The sequence below is a fragment of the Miscanthus floridulus genome, chromosome 13 (assembly GCF_019320115.1).
Source record: "Miscanthus floridulus cultivar M001 chromosome 13, ASM1932011v1, whole genome shotgun sequence".
Taxonomy (NCBI): domain Eukaryota; kingdom Viridiplantae; phylum Streptophyta; class Magnoliopsida; order Poales; family Poaceae; genus Miscanthus; species Miscanthus floridulus.
Window position 1 is genome coordinate 69,608,433 of NC_089592.1, and position 19,795 is coordinate 69,628,227.

The 19,795-nt window shown below is 51.4% G+C and overlaps 2 protein-coding genes and 1 long non-coding RNA gene across 4 annotated transcripts; 2 read left to right on the forward strand and 1 right to left on the reverse strand.

Annotated features, from left to right (window-relative positions):
* Window positions 1-681: 681 nt before the first annotated feature.
* LOC136499979 (uncharacterized) lies at window positions 682-984 on the reverse strand. The gene has a single exon (XM_066495447.1). It carries the CDS (start codon window positions 982-984, stop codon window positions 682-684), a length of 303 nt encoding a protein of 100 aa, XP_066351544.1.
* A 5,420-nt stretch (window positions 985-6,404) lies between these two features.
* On the forward strand, window positions 6,405-13,902 carry LOC136499980 (pentatricopeptide repeat-containing protein At5g65560-like; the record flags this gene model as incomplete). Its single annotated transcript, XM_066495448.1, is given in 4 exon segments — window positions 6,405-6,950; window positions 6,952-7,283; window positions 7,285-10,111; window positions 13,859-13,902. Coding segments are annotated over 3 exon segments (1,287 nt in total), but the record flags the coding sequence as incomplete, so codon positions are not given.
* Window positions 13,903-13,930: 28 nt separating this feature from the next.
* LOC136500842 (uncharacterized) lies at window positions 13,931-16,396 on the forward strand. 2 transcript variants are annotated; one of them, XR_010770109.1, is made up of 4 exons: window positions 13,931-13,955; window positions 14,052-14,207; window positions 15,607-15,713; window positions 15,807-16,396. It is a non-coding gene; the product is annotated as an uncharacterized lncRNA (long non-coding RNA). The 2 variants fall into 2 exon arrangements; XR_010770108.1 differs by having other exon boundaries at window positions 14,062-14,207.
* The last annotated feature ends 3,399 nt before the right edge of the window (window positions 16,397-19,795 follow it).

Here is a 19,795-nt window from a genome sequence, read left to right on the forward strand (position 1 = left end):
GAGCTTGATGCCCTTTTCTCTGAGGCATTTGAAGGCTATCTCCAGGTCATCGATGAGATCCCCGGCCTTTCTGGACTTGACCACGATGTCGTCCACATAGGCCTCGATGGTTCGCCCAATGTGCTCGCCAAAAACCTGGGTCATGCACCGCTGGTATGTGGCTTCTACGTTTCTGAGGCCAAAAAGCATAGTCACGTAACAGTACATGCCGAACGGTGTGATAAAAGAAGTCGCGAGCTAGTCGGACTCTTTCATCTTGAATTGATGGGAACCAGAGTACGCATCAGGGAAAGACAGAGTCTCACATCCCGTAGTGGAGTCAACGATTTGATCGATTCAGGGTAATGGGAAGGGGACTTTTGGACAGGCTTTATTCAAACCGGTGTAATCTAGACACATCCTTCACTTCCCATTTTTCTTCTTGACCAACACAGGGTTAGCTAACAACTCTGGATGTGATACCTCCTTGATGAATCCGGCCGCCAAGAGCTTCTGCAACTCCTCGTCAATGGTCCTACGTTTTTCCTTGTCGAATTGGCGTAGGCGCTGCTTCACCGGCCTGGAGCTAGCCCGAATGTCCAAGGCATGCTCGGCGACCTCCCTCGGTATGCCTAGCATGTCCGAGGGACTCCACGTGAACATATCGGCATTAGCATGGAGAAAGTCGATGAGCACGGCTTCCTATTTGATGTCGAGAGTGGCGCTGATCCTCAGTGCCCGGTCGTCGGGGCACGTAGGGTCGACTGGGACGAGTTTGATGGCCTCCGTGGGCTCAAAAGTCCTGGCTCGACGCTTGGGCTCGGGCAGGTGGCTGCCGAGTCGGTCAAGGTCGACGATGAGGGTCTCGGCCTCCACAAGAGCCTCGGCATACTCGATGCACTCGACGTCGTAGTCGTATGCATGTTCATACATCGACTTAATCATGATGATGCCGCTGGGACCCGGCATCTTGAGCTTGAGGTAGGTGTAGTTGGGGACCGCCATGAACTTGGCGTAGCACGGCCGCCCCAAGACGGCATGGTAGGTTCCTTTGAACCCAACCACCTCGAAGGTAAGGACCTCCTTGCGGTAGTTGGAGGGGGTGCCGAAGCAAATGGGAAGGTCGATGCGCCCGAGGGGTCACGTGTGCTTCCCCAGCACGATGCCGTGGAAAGGTGTGGCGTCACCTTGGAGCCATGACCGGTCGATCTCTAGGAGCTCCAAGGTGTTGGCATAGAGGATGTTGAGGCCATTGCCTCCGTCCATCAACACCTTGGTGAGTCGGGTGTTGCCGATGATTGGGTCGACAACGAGTGGGTACTGCTCGGGATTCAGGACATGGTCGGGGTGGTCATCTTGATCAAAGGTGATTGCTTCTCGAGACCAGTCAAAGTTGGGGAGTGGCTACCTTAACCAAGAAGACCTCTCGGTGTTCCCTCTTTCGCTGGCGCGCCATAAGGCACGCCGAGGGTCCGCCAAAGATCATGAAGGCGTTGTGCACCTCGGGGAACCCTTCGTCCTTGTCGTCGTCCTAGTCGTTGGCACCCTTCTTCTTGGTATCGTCGTCGGGGAGCCCGAGCTTGGTGTAATAACGTTGGAGCATGGTGCAATCCTCGAGGGCGTGCCTCACTGGGCCCTGGTGATAAGGGCAGGGCTTCTTTAGCATGTCGTCAAAGAGCTCGGGGCCCCTAGGGCCTCGGGGATTCTTGCGCTCCGCGGCCGCAACTAGATTAGCCTTGAGCATCTCCTGCTTCCCCTGGCGACCCTTTTTCTTTTTCCTAGAGAGGCAGGGAGCCGAGGCCTCGGTGGCCTCGTCCCTCCGCTTCCCCTTGGCATCGTTGTCGAGGAAGATGGCTCCAACAGCCTCTTCGCCTGAGGCAAAGTTGGTGGCAATGTCGAGGAGCGCGGCAGCTGATCGCGACACGTTCTGGCCTAACTCTCGGACCAAGTCTCGGTAGGTGGTGCCAGAGAGGAAAGCTTGGACGATTTCCGAGTCACCAACGCTGGGCAACTTGGTGCACTGTTTGGAGAAGCGTCGGATGAAGTCTCGGAGAGACTCGTTCGGTTTCTAGCGATAGCTCTTAAGGTCCCAGGAGTTTCCAGGGCGCACGTATGTGCCCTAGAAGTTCCTGACAAAGACCCTAACCAAGTCGCGCCAGTCGTGGATCTGTGAGGGAGGAAGGTGTTCGAGCCAGGCTCGCGATGAGTCTGATAAGAGCAAGGGGAGGTTGCGGATGATGAGTAGGTCATCGTTCGCGCTGCCTAGCTAACAAGCTAGGCGGTAATCGGCAAGCCAGAGCTCGGGATTGGTCTCGCCGCTATACTTTGTGAGGTTGGCCGGTTGGCGAAACCGGGCTAGAAACTGAGCGCTGCGGATGGCCCTGCTAAAGACACGGGGGCCAGGCGGTTTGGGAGAGGGACTACGGTCCTCCTCACTATCGTAGCGGCTGCCCCGATGCGGATGGTAGCCTCGAGCGGGCCCCTCACTGTCGTGGCGCCATCGTCGGCTGACCACCTCGTGGTCACCCTACGCCTCATGTCGGTTGTCGAGGCAGTCGTGGACCGAGGGGACCCTATTGATTGTCGGTGCCTGAGCGGGCTCGGGACGAACCGAGGCCTCCCTATCCTACCGATGCGGTGTCGAGGGGAGGTCCAAGGTGGCTCCATGCCACTGGGAGGCGGAACTCTCAGCCTGCTGCACTGCGGCGGTCTCGAGGAGATCTTGGAGCTCGCCGTGAACCCGTCGCCCTTCCGTGGTAGAGGGCTCGGGCATCGCGCGCACTAGCATCGCCGCAGCCGCGACATTCTGGCTAGCGCGATTGAAGATTGGGGGACGGTCGTCCCCTTCGTCGTCGTTGATGCGGTGGTGCACGTCGCAAGCCTACCACCGGGCTCCTCCACCGTCACCGTGGCCCTGCTGCTCCTGCTCGAGAGTGTTTTGGAGCTGTTGCAGAAGGAGTCGATCTTGCTCGACCTTGGCCTGAAGCTCACGGAGCTGCTCTAGGTCTGGGCGTCGAAGTTGTCCGAGGGCATGGTTCTCGTTCTGTGCTGCCGGCGGGACAATGCATGAGGGCGTGGCATCGCCCGTTCCCTGATGAAGCGGAGTACGGTTGCCTACCCCCTCGTCCTCATCGCCCGTGCTTGGCATCCCAAGTCCGACGTGGAAGTACTCACGAGTGGGATCATAAGTACCTTCGTCGTCAGAGTCGGAGTAGCCAAAGCAATAGTCACTCGCGGCCAGGAAGCAACGCATGGCTTCAGGGTCGCGAAGTCCGGAGAAATCCACTCCGGCCCATGCCTCGTCCTCCTTCGAGGAGTTGGCGTGGGAGTGAGTCGAAGTCACGGTACCGAAGTCGAGGGCGAAGCGTTGGTGGTGTCCTGAGGGCTCCACGTGAATGGAAGCGTAGGCATAAGCATAGGAGGCAGCAGCATTTCTCAACCCGAAGGGGCATGGAGATGGTGCCATTGCCGGATTCCGCTTTGCTGGAGCCGGCGCCTCAGGATGTAGCGGAGCAGAGCTCGGTGACGAGGTGTTGCCACACGCCATCGGTGTCTCTCCTTTGTCCAGGCTCAGGCCAGGCAGGTCCCCAACCAGGGACCTTGTGCCAACAGCTGGGCACGGGATACCGGCAGAGCACGGCGTGTCGTCCTGGGTTCGCGTGGTGTCGGCATGGCCCCACTCACGTCGCGCCTGGCGAGCACAACGAGAGCGGCCGCCCGGGCGCCTCCTGCGCCTGGGCTATGGGTGCGTGACGTCGTCGTCGGTAGGCGGGGCTCAGGGTGTGAGGAGTACCATGTCGTACTCGTGCCCTAGAGACATGAACTCTAGGCTCCCAAACCAGACCACCATGCCGAGACGCAGTGGTCGTATGGGGTCTGCCATCCAGAACTTGTTGGGATGACGAAGCTGACACGCAGAGTCCCCTACCTAGCGCCAACTGTCGGTGTTTCGGACCGAGGGGTCCTAAACCAACTGGTAAATTTGTACTGCATGTACCCAATCTCGGATGGTGATGCAAAGAGACACAAGGTTTATACTGGTTCAGGCAATCGATGCCCTACGTCCAGTCTGAGAGATCGATCTTGTATTCCTTGCACCGAAGTGCTTGTAGTAGGGGGTTACAAGCTGGGTGAGAGAGTGAGCTAGTCCTAGGTCTCGGCGTAGAGCGGTGCAGGCTGCTTGAGACGTTTCTCTCAGGCCGCGGGAGAGTGTGCGTGAATTGAGTGAGTGTGTTTGCGCGAGTCTAGGTCTAATCGCCCGTGTCCCCCCTCAAAACTGCCCTGGTCCCTCCCTTTTATAGTTGGAGGGGGGACAAGGGTAATACATTCGCTAGTTACACGGCGTCGTGCGGACGGAGGCGGCGTGTCCAAGCCCTGTAGCCTGTTCCTGCGGCGGCGTGGCCGACGGTGTGGTCCGTCCTTGAAGTACTGGGGCGACGCGCTGGTCACATCCGATCCTGTGCGTCATGGAAGCTCCAGTGCTATCTCGAAGCGGGTGCGGAAGTCGGCGTGTTGGTCATCGTGTGTTGACTGTGCGGGAAGCCGAGGCTCAGTTGGTGCCGAGACCGGGCCATCGTGGGAGGCTCGGTAGACGTGAATCCCGGAGTTGCCGAGACCCTGAAGTGGATTGCCGAGGCTTGGAGGGAGTAGTTGGTGACATACGCTGATTCTGAGGCTATGGTGTCCCGGACTTGACCCCCCATGCCGCGTTGTCTCTGGGGTGGGGGTTAGGTGGCACAGTGTAGTGCAGGCGCTGATCGTGGGCACAGCACCAGAGCACAATGGCCGGTAATCCCCGCCGTGCCCGGTCCAGGACGGTATGGCGTAGACGTGACTTCCCATCTTGTCGACCGCTCCACAGTGTCGAGCTGTCGTCCGGCTGATATTGCGGGAGTGGTTGGCGCATTAATGGAACACGACACGCTGTCGGGGATACTGGCCGAGGCGGAAGCGACGGGTCGTTGCTGAGCCGGCTTCGAGCGAGACGGAGAATCGACATCTCGTCCGAGGCTTTATGTGCAGGGAAAATAAGCTGTCAGAAGCAATATCGCTGTTGGATGATATGATTGAGAATGGAGTACAAGCCAATGCCGTACCATTTACCATTCTAATTGATAAGCATGTCAGGAAGTTTGGGTCTGATTCCTCCAAAATGATATCTGGTAGGATGGCTGTGGCAGGTGTTAAGCCTGACGTTGTCACTTATACAGTATTTATACGCTCCTATTGTCAAGAGGGAAGGATGGAAGATGCTGAATCCATGATGGTTCAGATGATCGATCATGGTGTTCGCCCTAATTTAGCCACATATAACACATTGATTAAAGGATATGCAAATCTTGGACTAATCAGTCAAGCATTTTCATCTTTTAAGAACATGGTTGATAATGGATGCAAGCCAAATGACGAGTCTTACACAGTTCTCCTTGGACTGCTACTAAAGAAAAATTCCTTCCATGACTTAGTTTCCAATTCTATTAATGTATGGAAAACAGTTGACATGAAAGTTCTCAAGGAACTTTTGGAGGAGGTGATTAAGCTTCAGTGCACCTCAGCCAGCTATATTTATGATTGTTTTATTAGGTGTTTGTGCAAAGTTGATAGATTGGAGGAAGCAAAAAGTTTTCTCGTAGGGACGCAGAGTGCTGACTTGACCCCAAGTGAGGATGTATATACTTGTATGATAGAATGTTGCTACGGAATGAAATTGCTAAAAGAAGCTTTAAGGTTTCTTGATTCAATGGTGGAAAGAGGCTATTTACCACGTTTAGAATCTTATAGGTATATTATTTGTGCTCTTTGTGAGGAGGGAAGCTTTCATACTGCTAAAAGCATTTTTGGTGACATGTTGTCAAAGGAATACAACTGTGATGAGATTGTTTGGAAGATTTTGATTGATGGCTTCTTACAAAACGGAAACACTGCTGACTGCTCCCGTCTGCTATCGTTCATGGAGGAACAGAATTGTCGTCCTACTTCTGCAATATATGCTAGGCTGACAAGTGAAATAACAGTTGCAAGTGAAGCTCAGGAAATTGCTACATGAATATGGACAAACCGACCAACCTTAGTGTTGGTGTTGATGGGTCCATCAATCAGTACAAGGTACATGACTAATGTGCTCAAGCATTATATATATTCTTTCTTTATGTTTTTGTTAGCATTGGACTACTGTTAATAAATGTTCATGATAAAGCATTGATTCTTGAATTCGTCTACAGTTAATGTAGCGGAATTCCCTATTGAACTTGGTAGTTTTAGAGGGCTTAAATATTGATAGTCAGCTTCATTCTAATGTTATATAGCACACAGTGCATTCAACCTTATTTTGTTTGCTCAATTTCTCAAGGGGCATTATTATCCTTTTGAAATATTGTATTCTGCTTGTGCGGATGCGTGAATTGAAAGCATAAAACACTTTGGCACGCGCCGGCCTCGCGCATGCCTGCCGATTGTTCTTGCTAATGCCACTGCAGGGGTGCGCGCGCACCCCTTTCACATACGCGGCCCTGCTCCAGGGGCTATGTGGCGCTGGGATGGTGCGCGAGGCGATGGCGGTTTTTGCTGGGATGCAGCCTGATGGCTGTGCCCCTGATTTGCACGTCTACAGCACAATGGTGCACGGGTTATGTGGGGCAGGACGAGCTGGAGAGGCAGTTGCGCTGCTCACAGAGGCAATGGAGAAGGGATTTGTGCCGAATGTTGCTGTACACAATGCTTTGATCGATGGCTACTGCAGTACTGGGGACTTGGAGCTCGCAGATGATGTCTTCAAGGGGATGCAGAGTAAAGGGTGCTTGCCGAACGTCGGCACATATACTGAGCTGATATGTGGGTTTTGCAAGTTGGGGAAAGTAGAGAGGGCCATGGTACTATACAGTCGGATGGTTGAGGCAGGTTTAGCTCCAAATGTGGTGACATACACAACCTTAATTCAGGGGCAGTGCAACGAGGGGCACTTGGAACATGCTTTTTATGCTGCTTTATTCAATGGAGGCAAGTGGGCTGGTCCCTAATGAGTGGACTTGCTTAGTGCTGATCGATGCTTTGTGCAAACGTGGGAGAATTGAGGAAGCTCAGCAGTTTCTCGGGTCTCTTGTTCAGGAGGGAATTAAGGTGAATCAGGTTGTCTACACCAGTATGATAGATGCATTGTGCAGGGCGGGGAACTTTGATGGTGCTCATAATCTGATGCAGAAAATGGTCACAGAAGGGTTTGTGCCAGACACCCACACATACAGTTCGCTTATTGATGGACTATGCAGGGAAAATAAGCTGTCAGATGCAATATCGCTGTTGGATGATTAAGAATGGAGTACAAGCCAACGCCGTACCATTTACCATTCTAATTGATAAGCATGTCAGGGAGTTTGGGTCTGATTCTCCAAAATTGATATCTGATAGGATGGCTGCTGCAGGTGTTAAGCCTGATGTCATCACTTATACAGTATTTATACGCTCCTATTGTCAAGAAGGAAGGATGGAGGATGCTGAATCCATGATGGTTCAGATGATCGATCATGGTGTTCGACCTAATTTAGCTACATATAACACATTGATTAAAGGATATGCAAATCTTGGACTAGTCGGTCAAGCATTTTCATCTTTTAAGAACATGGTTGATAATGGATGCAGGCCAAATGATGAGTCTTACACAGTTTTTTTTTTTTTTGAAACAATGGCAGGAGCTCTGCCTTTCATTCAAGACGAATGAAGTTTATATACATGCAAAGGTAGCCAAGCGTGGCGCCAAACACCACGAAAGGTTAGCTCACCCACGCAACGCGGTAGAGTATACACTATCATGAGTCATCGTTGCCGAGCATGGTTGCAAAGCAGCCAGCAGCTACGACTTCCCATGGCAAAACACCGACGAACCCATCCTAAGATGTCAGACCAACGGACCCGAAGCAGGAGGCTGCAACAGGTCATCGTTGTCGAGCTCAACGGCTTCGCGAAGAGCAGCTCCGACTTCCTGCCTTGATCCCACGCCCCGCCCGCGGCGATTGCCGAGCCTCTAAAGCTGAAACCCAGCCGTCGGAGAAGGAGGGTTCGACCCGCGTCATCGTCGCCGAGCTACATCCCCTGATGCAGCAGCTCTGACTTCACGATGCAGAACTCGCCGTCTCGCGTCAACCGGGCGCCGAGAGGCGGAGGACATCCGCCGAAGGAGACATCACGGCCGAGACGAATTTCCACAGTGACGCCTTCAGGAAGGGTACGACGCCGATTGCGCCGCCGTCGCTTGTCCAGGAATGGACCGGGTTTCCACCCGTGGAAGACATGGCTGGGGGCACGAGAACACGACGCCCCCAACAAGGAAATCGACGCCCACAGGCGTCGTTGTCGCCAAGGCTTTCGCCCGAGGTGTCCCTAGCACATACGTCGAGCCAAGATGCCGGACTCTAGCTGTCGCCACCGTCGTCGTCACTGCCATCCCGCAGAAGCCCCTCTAGAGGGGCATCGACGCGCCGGCTGATCACAGCAGCCGCACAGCTGCGTCGGCCGCCACCCCCTCCGACCGGGCAACATGCAGAGCTGGACTTACCCTGCCACGCGCGTCACCCTGCCGCACGCCAAAGCCGTCGCTAGCTGTCGTCGCCGGCTCAAGCACCCGCCGTCGACGCTGCCGACCTCCGCCAGCCACCGTCAGGCGCATGCCCCACCACGGGCGCCGCCCCCTGCCCTGGGGGCACCGGATCTGGCCGTCAGGGCGCCAGACCCAGTGTCCCCGGCTGGCGCCGCCGCCTCCACGCCATGGTCGAGGAGGAAATGGGGAAGCGGAGGAAGGAGCCCCCGCCACCGCCCGGCGCCTGCACGGGCACTGGCCAGCGCCACCGCAGCCGCAGCAGGTGGCCCCGTCGATCCCTAAGCGGCTCGCGCGAGGGCACGCCCCGCCGTCCCGCTACTACGCACGCCGCCAACAACAGGAAGAGACCCGCCCCAGGCCAACGTAGCCGCCACCGCTCATGCCCCTGGACGTAGCGCCTCGCCACCACGGGCGCCGTACCCGCGGATCCGGCGACTACCCGACGTCTTGGACAGGAGTCGCCGCCACCGTCGCCCAGCGCCCGCCCAGGCGTGGCCTGCCGGAGATCCGCGCGAATCCGGTCCTTGGACCGCCGGATCTGGATGCCAAAGCGAGGAGACTGCCCCAGACCGCCGCTGAAGACGCCGGCGTCGCCACCAGCCTCAGCGACCTCGCCGTGCCCCAGGACGCCGCACGCGAGCTCATCCCTGACCGTTGCAGCTTCCACCGCGAAGAAGAGCCTCACCGCCGCCCTCCCGGCAAGCTGCACGGCCATGCCGGCGGCCTGCTCCGGCGACGGCGCGGCTGGAGAGAGGGAGGGAAGGAAGAGAGGCGGCTAGGGTTTGGGTCGCCTCCTGTGTCGCCTGCGTGGGGGCGACGCGGGGGCCTTTCGAGTAGCACCTCCTTACACAGTTCTCCTTGGACTGCTACTAAAGAAAAATTCCTACCATGACTTAGTTGCCAATTCTATTAGTGTATGGAAAATAGTTGACATGAAAGTTCTCGAGGAGCTTTTCGAGGAGGTGATTAAGCTTCAGTCACCTCATCCAGCTATATTTATGATTGTTTTATTAGATGTTTGTGCAAAGTTAACAGATTGGAGGAAGCAAAAAGTTTTCTCGTAGGGATGCAGAGTGCTAACTTGACCCCAAGTGAGGATGTATATACTTGTATGATAGAATGTTGCTACAGAATGAAATTGCTAAAATAAGCTTTAAGGTTTCTTGATTCAATGGTGGAAAGAGGCTATTTACCACGTTTAGAATCTTATAGGGTTATTATTTGTGCTCTTTGTGAGGAGGGAAGCTTTCATACTGCTCAAAGCATTTTTGGTGACATATTGTCAAAGGAATACAACTGTGATGAGATTGTTTGGAAGATTTTGATTGATGGCTTATTACAAAACGGAAACACTGCTGACTGCTCCCGTCTGCTATTGTTCATGGAGGAACAGAATTGCTGTCCTAGTTCTGCAATATATGCTAGGTTTACAGGTGAAATAACAGTTACAAGTGAAGCTCAGGAAATTTCTACATGAATATGGACAAACCGACCAACCTTATTGTTGGTGTTGGTGCTGATGGGTCCATGAATCAGTACAAGGTACAGGCTTAATGTGCTCAAGCATTATATATATACTAGAAGCATACCCCGCGCGTTGTCGCGGGATTTTCTTAAAAATAAATCTGTTATATTGTTATGACCGGCATCCCCTATGCCAGGTGCAGGCCCAATAGTGGCTAGGGGGCCTGGTCTGTTAAGGGGCTTAGAGGCCCAATTTATCGCTTATTTGGTATTTTCTTAGAGATAGATATAGTTCCTTAATTATAGCATCTATAGGAAGGATAAATACTTGTAATCGGGGATGATTGGAATTAAGCAGAAAGCAACAATTAAGTTGCTGGCTTCCCTTGGGAGCCAGCCGTCCCTGCCCTCCCTCGCTGTGAACAGTACCCCGTTACTGTAAGCGCGACGTGAACTCTAGGGCTGCAGCAGCAGCCGCCGCTCTCGCCGCCACGGCCCCTCGCTGACGTCGAGAGTACAGACCACGTCCTCCCCTCTTCCACCCCTCTTCCACCCCTATAACCTGCGCAGCAACACCGGTAGGGCATCAAGTCCTATCAATCTGGTATCAAAGATCTCTGATTCGATCATGTCCAGCCCTTTACCGAGTTCTTCCCACCCGCCGCCGCCGCACACCCACCCGCCGCCACCAGCATCTTCGTCGGCGCTGCTGCCCCACACAGCAGGCACGCCCGCATTGGGCGCGCTGGCGTCCTCAGGGGCGCTTGCGCCCTCTGCCCCGGCGCCGTCCGCCCTCGTCCTCACCCCGGAGCAGATGACGACCGCAATCCTAGAATTAGGGCAGGCCGTGGCGGGCATCAGGACCTTCCTCGTCGGGCCCTATGCGCCCCAACCGCAGCCCCAGCTGCCACCTCCTCCGCCGCCACACCAACAGCAGCTACCCCTACCGCCGCCGCCCTCGGCCGCGACCACGGCGCCGGTCATCTCGTACCAGTATGGGATGCCCTACGACGGGACTGCGACGACCTTGTTCCCAGCCGCGCCGCCGCCGTCCCAGGGCGTTCCCATCCAACAGATCAAGTTCCCGCCGTCGCCGTCACTGCTTCCGGCTTGGATCGCCGGTTCGTCGAAACCCATCTACACGGCGCCCAGTCCCCAGTCGCACCTACCGCCGCTCCCGACCATCGGGGCTATCATGGCGCCTGGCGACGCCCCGGCTCCGGGCGTCCTCTACGGCGGGGTGGACGACCCCCTGTTCCACGACGGCAGCCTGATGCCGACGCTCTCCGCCGCGTCGCCCTCGCTGGACAGCACGAGCGCGGCGCCCTCGGCCGCCGCACAGGACCCTCCGCCGCCCAAGTTTTACAAGTTGGAGTTCGCCACATACGACGGCTTCGTTGATCCCCTGAATTGGCTCAACCAGTGTGAGCAATTCTTTCGGGGTCAGCACACGCTTGCCTCCGACCGTACCTGGCTCGTCTCCTATCATCTCCGGGGGGGCGACCTAGACTTGGTACTACGCCCTCGAGCATGGACGAGGGCATGCCACCGTGGGAGCGCTTCAAGGAGCTGTGTCGTCTGCGCTTCGGCCCTCCGATCCGCGGGAGTCGGCTGGCTGAGCTGGGCCAGTTGTCCGTTTGTTTCCACTGTGCAGGAGTTCACCGATCGCTTCCAGGCGGTGGCATGTCACGCCCGGGACGTCTCCACGCGTCAGCGGGCCGAGCTCTTCGTTGGTGGCCTTCCGGATCATATCCGGGTGGACGTGGAGATGCGCGACCCTTCGGACCTCCAGACGGCCATGTACTATGCCTGGGCGTTCGAGCGTCGTGCGGCTGCCATGCAGCCGGTGCCGGCTCCGCGTCAGGGTCAGCCTCCTCCGGCGCTGCGCACCCGGGGCGGCCCAGGCGGGGCAGGCCCCCGCTACGCCCAATGTGGCCCCCGCGGCGCCCCCGTTTCGCCGCCTTACACCGGCGTTGCAGCTGGAACGTCGTCGCCAAGGACTATGCTACAACTGAGACGAGCCCTACGTCCCTGGACATGTGTGTCAGCGGCTCTTCTACCTGGAGTCCGGGGACTACATTAAGGAGGATGCCGCGCCTGCCGAATACGGGGACGCGGCCATACCTACCAGAGGACTCTTGACGAGTTCCGCAAGCACTTCCTCGACTTCCAACTCGAGGACGAGTTGTTTACGCAGCCGGGGAGAGATGTTATGACCAGCATCCCCTATGCCAGGCGTAGGCCCAATAGTGGCTAGGGGGCCGGTCTGTTAAGGGGCTTAGAGGCTCAATTTATCGCTTATTTGGTATTTTCTTAGAGATAGATATAGTTCCTTAATTATAGCATCTATAGGGAATGATAAATACTTGTAATCGGGGATGATTGGAATTAAGTAGAAAGCAACAATTAAGTTGCTGGCTTCCCTTGGGAGCCAGCCGTCCCTGCCCTCTCCCTCGCGTGAACAGTACACGCGTTACTGTAGCGCGACGTGAACTCTAAGGGCTGCAGCAGCAGTCGCCGCTCTCGCCGACGTCGAGAGTACAGACCACGTCCTCCCCTCTTCCACCCCTATAACCTGCGCAACAACACCGGTAGGGCATCAAGTCCTCTCATATATACATATCATTATTAATATATGGTATTTTGTATATTGTGTAAAGGGCGTACCCAGTGCAAAGAGCTCCCGCTCTGTGTGGGGTCTGGGGAAGTGTGTCAGTGGTAAGCCTTACCCTCGCCTGTGCAATGCAAGGAGACTACGACTTAAACCCGGGACCTTCCGGTCACAGGCGGTAAGACTCTACTGCTTGCACCAGGCCCGCCCTTCATTTTGTATATTGTGTATATATATGAATTTGACTTGCATGTTATTTTATTATATCTGGTAAAAAATCGGTAAGCTAATAGAAGAAAAACTAATAGAAAATTTGATTACATTATAGAGGAATATGTGATGAAACAAATAGGGTATGTAGATGACTTGTTAATATATAGATTAAAGATTAAAAGTATTGCACATGATAAAGATGACGTGGATATTTTTTGTACTCCCTCCGGTTCTCTAAAGCAAGTCGTTTTGGACATCGACACGGTCTTTAAGAAACGACTTTGACTGCAACTTTTTGCTATAAAATATTTATAAAATATAGTCAATATATACTTTTATGAAACTACATTTTGAGATGAATCTACTTACATCACTTTCATATTTTCAAACTCAACCCAAAAGAAGTTATTTGTAGTCAAAGTTTAAAATGTTTGACTTAAGACAACCTCAAAACGACTTGCTTTATAGAACCGGAGGGAGTAATTAATAAGGGATGACATGGACTTAGTGGAGAATGATGTGGACACCTTGCATGAAGAGATAGAATATCTAGTGGGGTCACTTAGTGGGAAATGATGTGGACACCTTGCAATAAGGGATGACATGGACTTAGTGGAGTGGAGAATGATGTGGTCACCTTGCATGAAGAGATAGAATATGCAGTGGGGTCACTTAGTGGGAAATGATGTGGACACCTTGCATGAAGAGAAAAATCCTCTAGTGGGGTTTAGCTTTACAAGAGTATATAGATTCTCTTTATGTTTTGGTTAGTATTGGACTACTGTTAATAAATGTTCATGATAAAGCATTGATTCTTGAATTCGTCTACAGTTAATGTAGCAGAATTCCCTATTGAACTAGGTAGTAGAGTGCTTAAATATTGATAATCAGCTTCATTGTAATGTTATTTAGCACACAGTGCATTCAACCTTATTTTGTTTGCTCAATTTCTCAAGGGGCATTAATATCCTTTTGAAATATATTGTTTTCTGCTTGTGCAGATGGGCGAATTGAAAGCATAAAAGACTTTGGCACTAGCAGTGCCCCTGTAATTGTGAGGAAGGATGTGGCAACACAAACAGGCCCTGATATAAGCAGGTCCTCTTCTCCCAGCATGAGATGTTCATTTTCCTGTTAACTATCGGTGCAACAAGTCAAAGAGCTGGAGGGTTGTTTCTCTAACTTTGAGATTAGGGATGCACAGGTGGATGATCGGGTGACTCTGACTAGGTGGTCCAAGGCCCGAGGTTCTGCAAAAAGGCAACAGATATTATAGAATGGAAGAAAAAAATCTATGGAATCTAAATCTTCTGCCTGAGAATTAACACAAACTGTTAAGCGTATATCAAAGTAAGGGACTGCTATTACTGTTAATCCTTTTCAGATAAACTTAGTTGTTTGACAGGCCTTGTCCAAGCATACCATTATTTTTATGCACTATATTTTTCTTAGACTAACTCATACCATTATTTCTATGCACTATCTTTTTATTAGACTTACTTTTTTTCTTCACAAAGTATTATACTTATGACCTCTTCATAGAACTGGGCAACATATTCACGTATTGTGTCCTCTAATATGTTATCCTGCTGATGACACAGAGGCCAAGGATTTTCTTCCATTATCTAAAATGAAATATAGTGTAGCATGCCTTAAATTTGGTCTTCTCACAGCCATTTTATAATTCATTTTCTTGGGTGATCTTTTTGTTTTTGTTTGAGAGACCCATTTACCTTATATTAATAGAGTGCAGATTTGGTGCTCAGGGGGGCTGGCACCCTCGTTAGCTAAGATACCATGTTGCAATGTTTCAAAAATCATCACAAAAATCATGTATGTAGTACACATAAAGTTAAGTATAGCCACAACAATTCAGTTTGAAATTCATCCTAGATGCCAAGAAACAAAAGAGACAAGCAGTCAACCTGGCACTGTTCATCATGCGCTGACAGTGACACTTCTGTTTTTTTAATCTCAGCATCAAAGATGAATTTCAAGCTGAATTGTTGCAGCTGCACTTAAGTTTAGGTGTACTGCGTATATGATTTTTGTGATGATTTTTTGAAACATTGCAACATGGTATTTTAGAACGAGGGCGCCACATGCACATGTCATGAAAATTGCACCAAATATTTCAGATTTCCAGCTTAATAGTGAGAACAGCTTGTTGCACTTTAGCTTGTATGAATTTCAGTAGATATTCATAAAATGGTTAAAAAGAACAGTGTTATGCCATCAATTTTCCCTGCTTTTTTTTATTATCGAAGTCTGAAATAGTGAAAATCCTGGGTCTGTCACTGGTTCTGTTCACATAGAGTGCAGAAGTAGTTGTTAGGCTGACTACAGTTTTGGGCTGGTTGGTAATTCATTTCTTGGGTGATCTTCAAATTCTTTATTTCCTATTACCGACGTTGAGTTTTGTGAATTGCATTTGTACTCATTCTAAAGGTCTTTCTGATGCAATTTGAAGAATGAGGACTAGTACTTAGCTAACATAATGGTCTCCAACGAGCCTTTATAGTTGAAAACTGAAGTGAGCAGTAGGTACATGGATAATGTCAGTACATATTTTATACAGCACCATTTGCAGCTGGAAGTTCCTGTTTCACCTGTTCTGTAAAATCTGCAGCTACTACTTATCCTTGGTGGATCGTGAATCATCAAATATAGAGATTTGAGAAGCTAATGAAACTGTGATAAATTTACCATGTTCCTTCAAATGCTGATGGATGTGCTTGCTGTTTGTTAGAAGGATTGATGGAGAGAAGCAAAAATGATTGCATGGGAGAATATGCAGAAAGCAAAAGCAGAAGCAGCAATACGAAAGCTTGTGCTATGCTTATTTCTCGTTTCCAGGTTTAGTTTTTCTTCATTTTTTATGCTTCATTCCTGTTTCCTTTTCTTGGCTGATAGAAGGTTTGATATCCACTCGTACATGTAATTCTTCAGATTAAACTTGAAAAGAAAAGACAGTACTCGCAGGAGAGAATTTTCAACAGCCACAGGTCTGGTCCAGGAAAATGCAGGTGTTACACAGCACGTCAACTGCGAATCATGGTCAGCATATTTCTAGGAGTATCAAAGCAGCGGCACATCACAAATGAGTTCGTTGGGTCATGGGTGCTTCAAATGTCATACTTTCTAGAGATATAGGCTGTGTTTGGTTGAGCTCAAGTGCTTGCCAACCAAATAGGTGAAACCTGAAGGTGCCTTTTCAGAAGCAACTGCTTTCGTACAGTACAATTTTGGAAGCACCTTGGATCTTGTATTTTGGCTTTTGACTTTCTACTTTTCGAAATGGGTGGAATAGAGAGCTGCTTCACAGAACTTTAAAGGGAGATAGAGAGAGGGGTAGGTTTTATACTTGTTTCACCCAAATAGTTTAGAGCTTATCAACAACACATAGCTTACAACAATTTTTTCACGGCACATAGCAACTATTTCACAGCTCATAGCTAAACCAAACGGACCCATAGTTTCATGATCAGTAAGATGAATTCAGATTTTATCATTGATGAATAGCATTCACTACTTTTGTAGTTGCAGATATGTCCTTTCATTTCTGCATATATTTGTTTGCAACGACTGTCCAAAGTGTTTCTCATGATTTACTATATAATAAAAGTAGCAGGGGTTCTGAAATTTGCATTTCATATTACTTTAGGAATTATTTGTGTGGGAAATGAATTGCTAGTCGATTTCTAATTTGCTTCTGTCACCTTCTGTGACTAAGCATTTGTCAGTTCTAGAATAATCAAATTTTCCATCACATGTATGAATAGTTTAAAAATGCCAATGAATTAACAAATCAAAATCCATATTTATGTTTGCATTTTTTTTAAAAAGCATTTTTATAGACAAGTATGACAAACCCAAATATGCTCTTCAGAACTAGGGGTCTGATTGGTAGATGGCCAAAATTTGGTGCTGCTAAACTATAAAATTCGTGAATTTTTGGTCTGTTTGCTGGTTGGTTTCTGGGCTGGTTTGGGCTGACTGGTGCTGGTTTGTTGTGAGAGAAAAATACTGTTAGCTGGCTGGTTTGGGCTGGCTGAAACCAACAAGCGAACAGGCTGTTTATATTGCTGCTAAACTATAAAATTCGTGTATCAGTTTAGGCAAGTGTTATTAGCCAAAAATACTATCTTCTTGGCATGCACAATTTGTATTGTATATGCTCGGCATGGTACCCGTGCATTGCCATGTATACCAATTTTAAATTCCTATTAATTATCTTCACAACTATTCATTTGTCAATGAAAAAAATCAAATAGCTCATAAAGCCACCAGCAATTATGCAGTGATAGATTAAAAAAAAGCAATTATGTGGTGATGCTTTTAGGATGAATAGTTAATAGCAAGTGGTATTGTAGGTAACGAGCTAATGGTAGGGTGGGAGTGGTGAAGCATCAAATACACCATACAGCTGAAAAATACCACCGCTATCGAATCGGATTTTTTTAAGGGGTAGATCTGTATCGTCCTGTTCCTGAAAACTTTTCATTTTTTTAATACAACTGAACATATTGTATTAGTTAGGTACATTACGATTGTCCCTTTCCTGTTGACCAGTTTCTTTTTAAGGATGGGGAGGCTCCACCAAGACATTCCGGTAGAAGGGCTTTCTTAATTCTTCGAGTCAAACGTCCGTTACAATTAGTCTATTCGGAGATCCGTTATTATAATTTTATCTCTTTTTCATTCATGACATTTTCTACTGTGGTAGTGTATAAGGGTCCCACGTATCCCTGAAGGCATACGGACGTTATTTCCCGTCTTTTCCGTCAGACCAAGCGCGCCTGTGGCGATCTGTGCGTGAGCGGAGCGGCGGCGCTCGCCTGTGGGTGGCCTGCGCGCGAGGGGGAGGGCTGCTCTCGCCGTGGCACACGAGAGCGACGAAGCGCGAGAGCGACGGGGCGCTCCTGGCCGTTGGCCCTGCAGGTTGCAGGTTAGGGCGTGCAGTCGTGGTGGAGGTAGCGCAGCCCGCGCGTCGCCTCCAGCACGACCCGGCACGGCCTCCAGCGTGATCCGGGTGCCCGTGCGAGCAACTGCTGCCACGGCCGCGCGGGCGCGGGCGCGGGCAGCCGCCGCCGCCGCAGCAGCAGCGAGCGCGCGGGTGAGCAACAAACACGCGCGAGCACCTGCAATCCGAGCACGGCCAGGTGACTGGACAGCAGTGTCTCCACCTCGATCGAGCTGACGTTCTCGCCGCCGGATATGATGATGTCGTTGGCCCGGTCCTTGTACTGAATGCTCCAGTTCGGATGCCGCTGAAGCTGTTCGGGTTGTGGGCGAGCTCGTACACGCACCGCGTGCAGCTAGCCCTGCGGCTCAAGGGCCTGGAGTTCGACTACATGGAGAGGACCTGGGAACAAGAGCGACGAGCTGCTGCGCCACAACCCCGTGCACAAGAAGGTGCCGGTGCTCGTCCACGGCGGCCGCGCGCTCCCGGAGTCCGTCATTATCCTCCAGTACCTCGACGGGGGAGGACGAGGACGCGGCGGTGCCCCAGGTGCACGAGAACCTCCGCCACATGCTGCTCGGCCTCGCCGGCGCCGGCGCCCCGGCCGCACTCTCCGCCGACGACGCCCCCATTACTACCGCCGCGCGATCAGGTGCGGCCTCCAGCGTAATCCGGGTGCCCGTGCGAGCAACTGCCGCCGCAGCAGCAGCGGGAGCGCGGGCGAGGAACACGCACGCGCGAGCACCTGCAATCCGAGCATGGCTGGGTGACTGGACAGCAGTGTCTCCACCTCGATCGAGCTGACGTTCTCGCCGCCGGATCTGATGATGTCCTTGGCCCGGTCCTTGACCTGAATGCTCCCGTTCGGATGCCGCATGGCGAGGTCCCCCGTGTGCAGCCACCCGCCGGCCATGGACTCCTTCGTCGCGTCGAGGTCCTGTAGCACCCGGTCGCGTCCTGCACCGCGAAGTGGTGACACCCCGGGCGCGACTTGAGCCGCGCGCGCTCCTCGGCGGGGAGCGCGTCCCACTCCGGTGTCCACGCACACACGGTCGCCACCCCGTACGTCTTCGTGACTCCGTCAGGCCGTAGACGTGGTACAGGACGAAGTCGAGCCTCTCCATCCCGACCAGGAACGTGGAGCGACCTCTCCATCTCCGCCGCGTCGAAGAACTCCGCGAGGCACGCCGCGGGGCTGCCGGCTCGCCGCTGCAGTGCGGCCTCCAGCGCACCAGCGCGGCGCCGGCCACGAGCCCGTCGGCCGCACACCTCTCCCGTGCTGGAGGCTGCACGTGGGGGCCGGAGGCAAAGCAGCGGCGCTCCCGCGGCGGCCGTGCGAGCGATAGCGGGCTCGGTCTGACGGAGGACTTGACGTCCGTATCGTACACATAATCTGACAGTAGGCCCTTCGGCCGTAGAAAATGGCATGGACGAGGGAGAGATAAAATTATAATGGCAAATCTTTGAATAGATGAATTGTAATAGCATTTCTCAGAACTCAGAAAATTATAATAGCCTTCCATTAAGGAGCCTCTTGCGAGCTCACAAAAATAAGAGGTTCAGCGGTTAGACTTTAAAAACCGAAACATATAAGGAGTTGTTTGGATTTCTTTATTTTGAAAGAATTAGAATCTACTTAATGGATTAGGTTATTTGGTTTGAAATATGAAATTTTATAACTTTTTAAAGTTCACGTATAAGGCTATCTTAAATTTATAGGTTAGAAGATGAAAATTGATTCTATAGATTACCATGCTACGTTTTCTACTATTTTACTTATAGCACACTTTTCAACTTGTTTTCTTATAGAAGAAAAGCAACATATAAGCATCTCTATATATTCCACGTACAACTATATTAGCTTAATTAATATATGCCTAAATTATAATTTATTATAATAAATTCAATTCCAATGATCCCTCTAAAGGATTACATGTTTGAACTAAAAGATAAGCACCATGCGACTCCAATTGCT

Coding starts and splice junctions, on each gene's coding strand:
- LOC136499979 (XM_066495447.1), bottom strand. CDS start 984: ATGGCGGTCCCCAACTACACCTACCTCAAGCTCAAGATGCCGGGTCCC.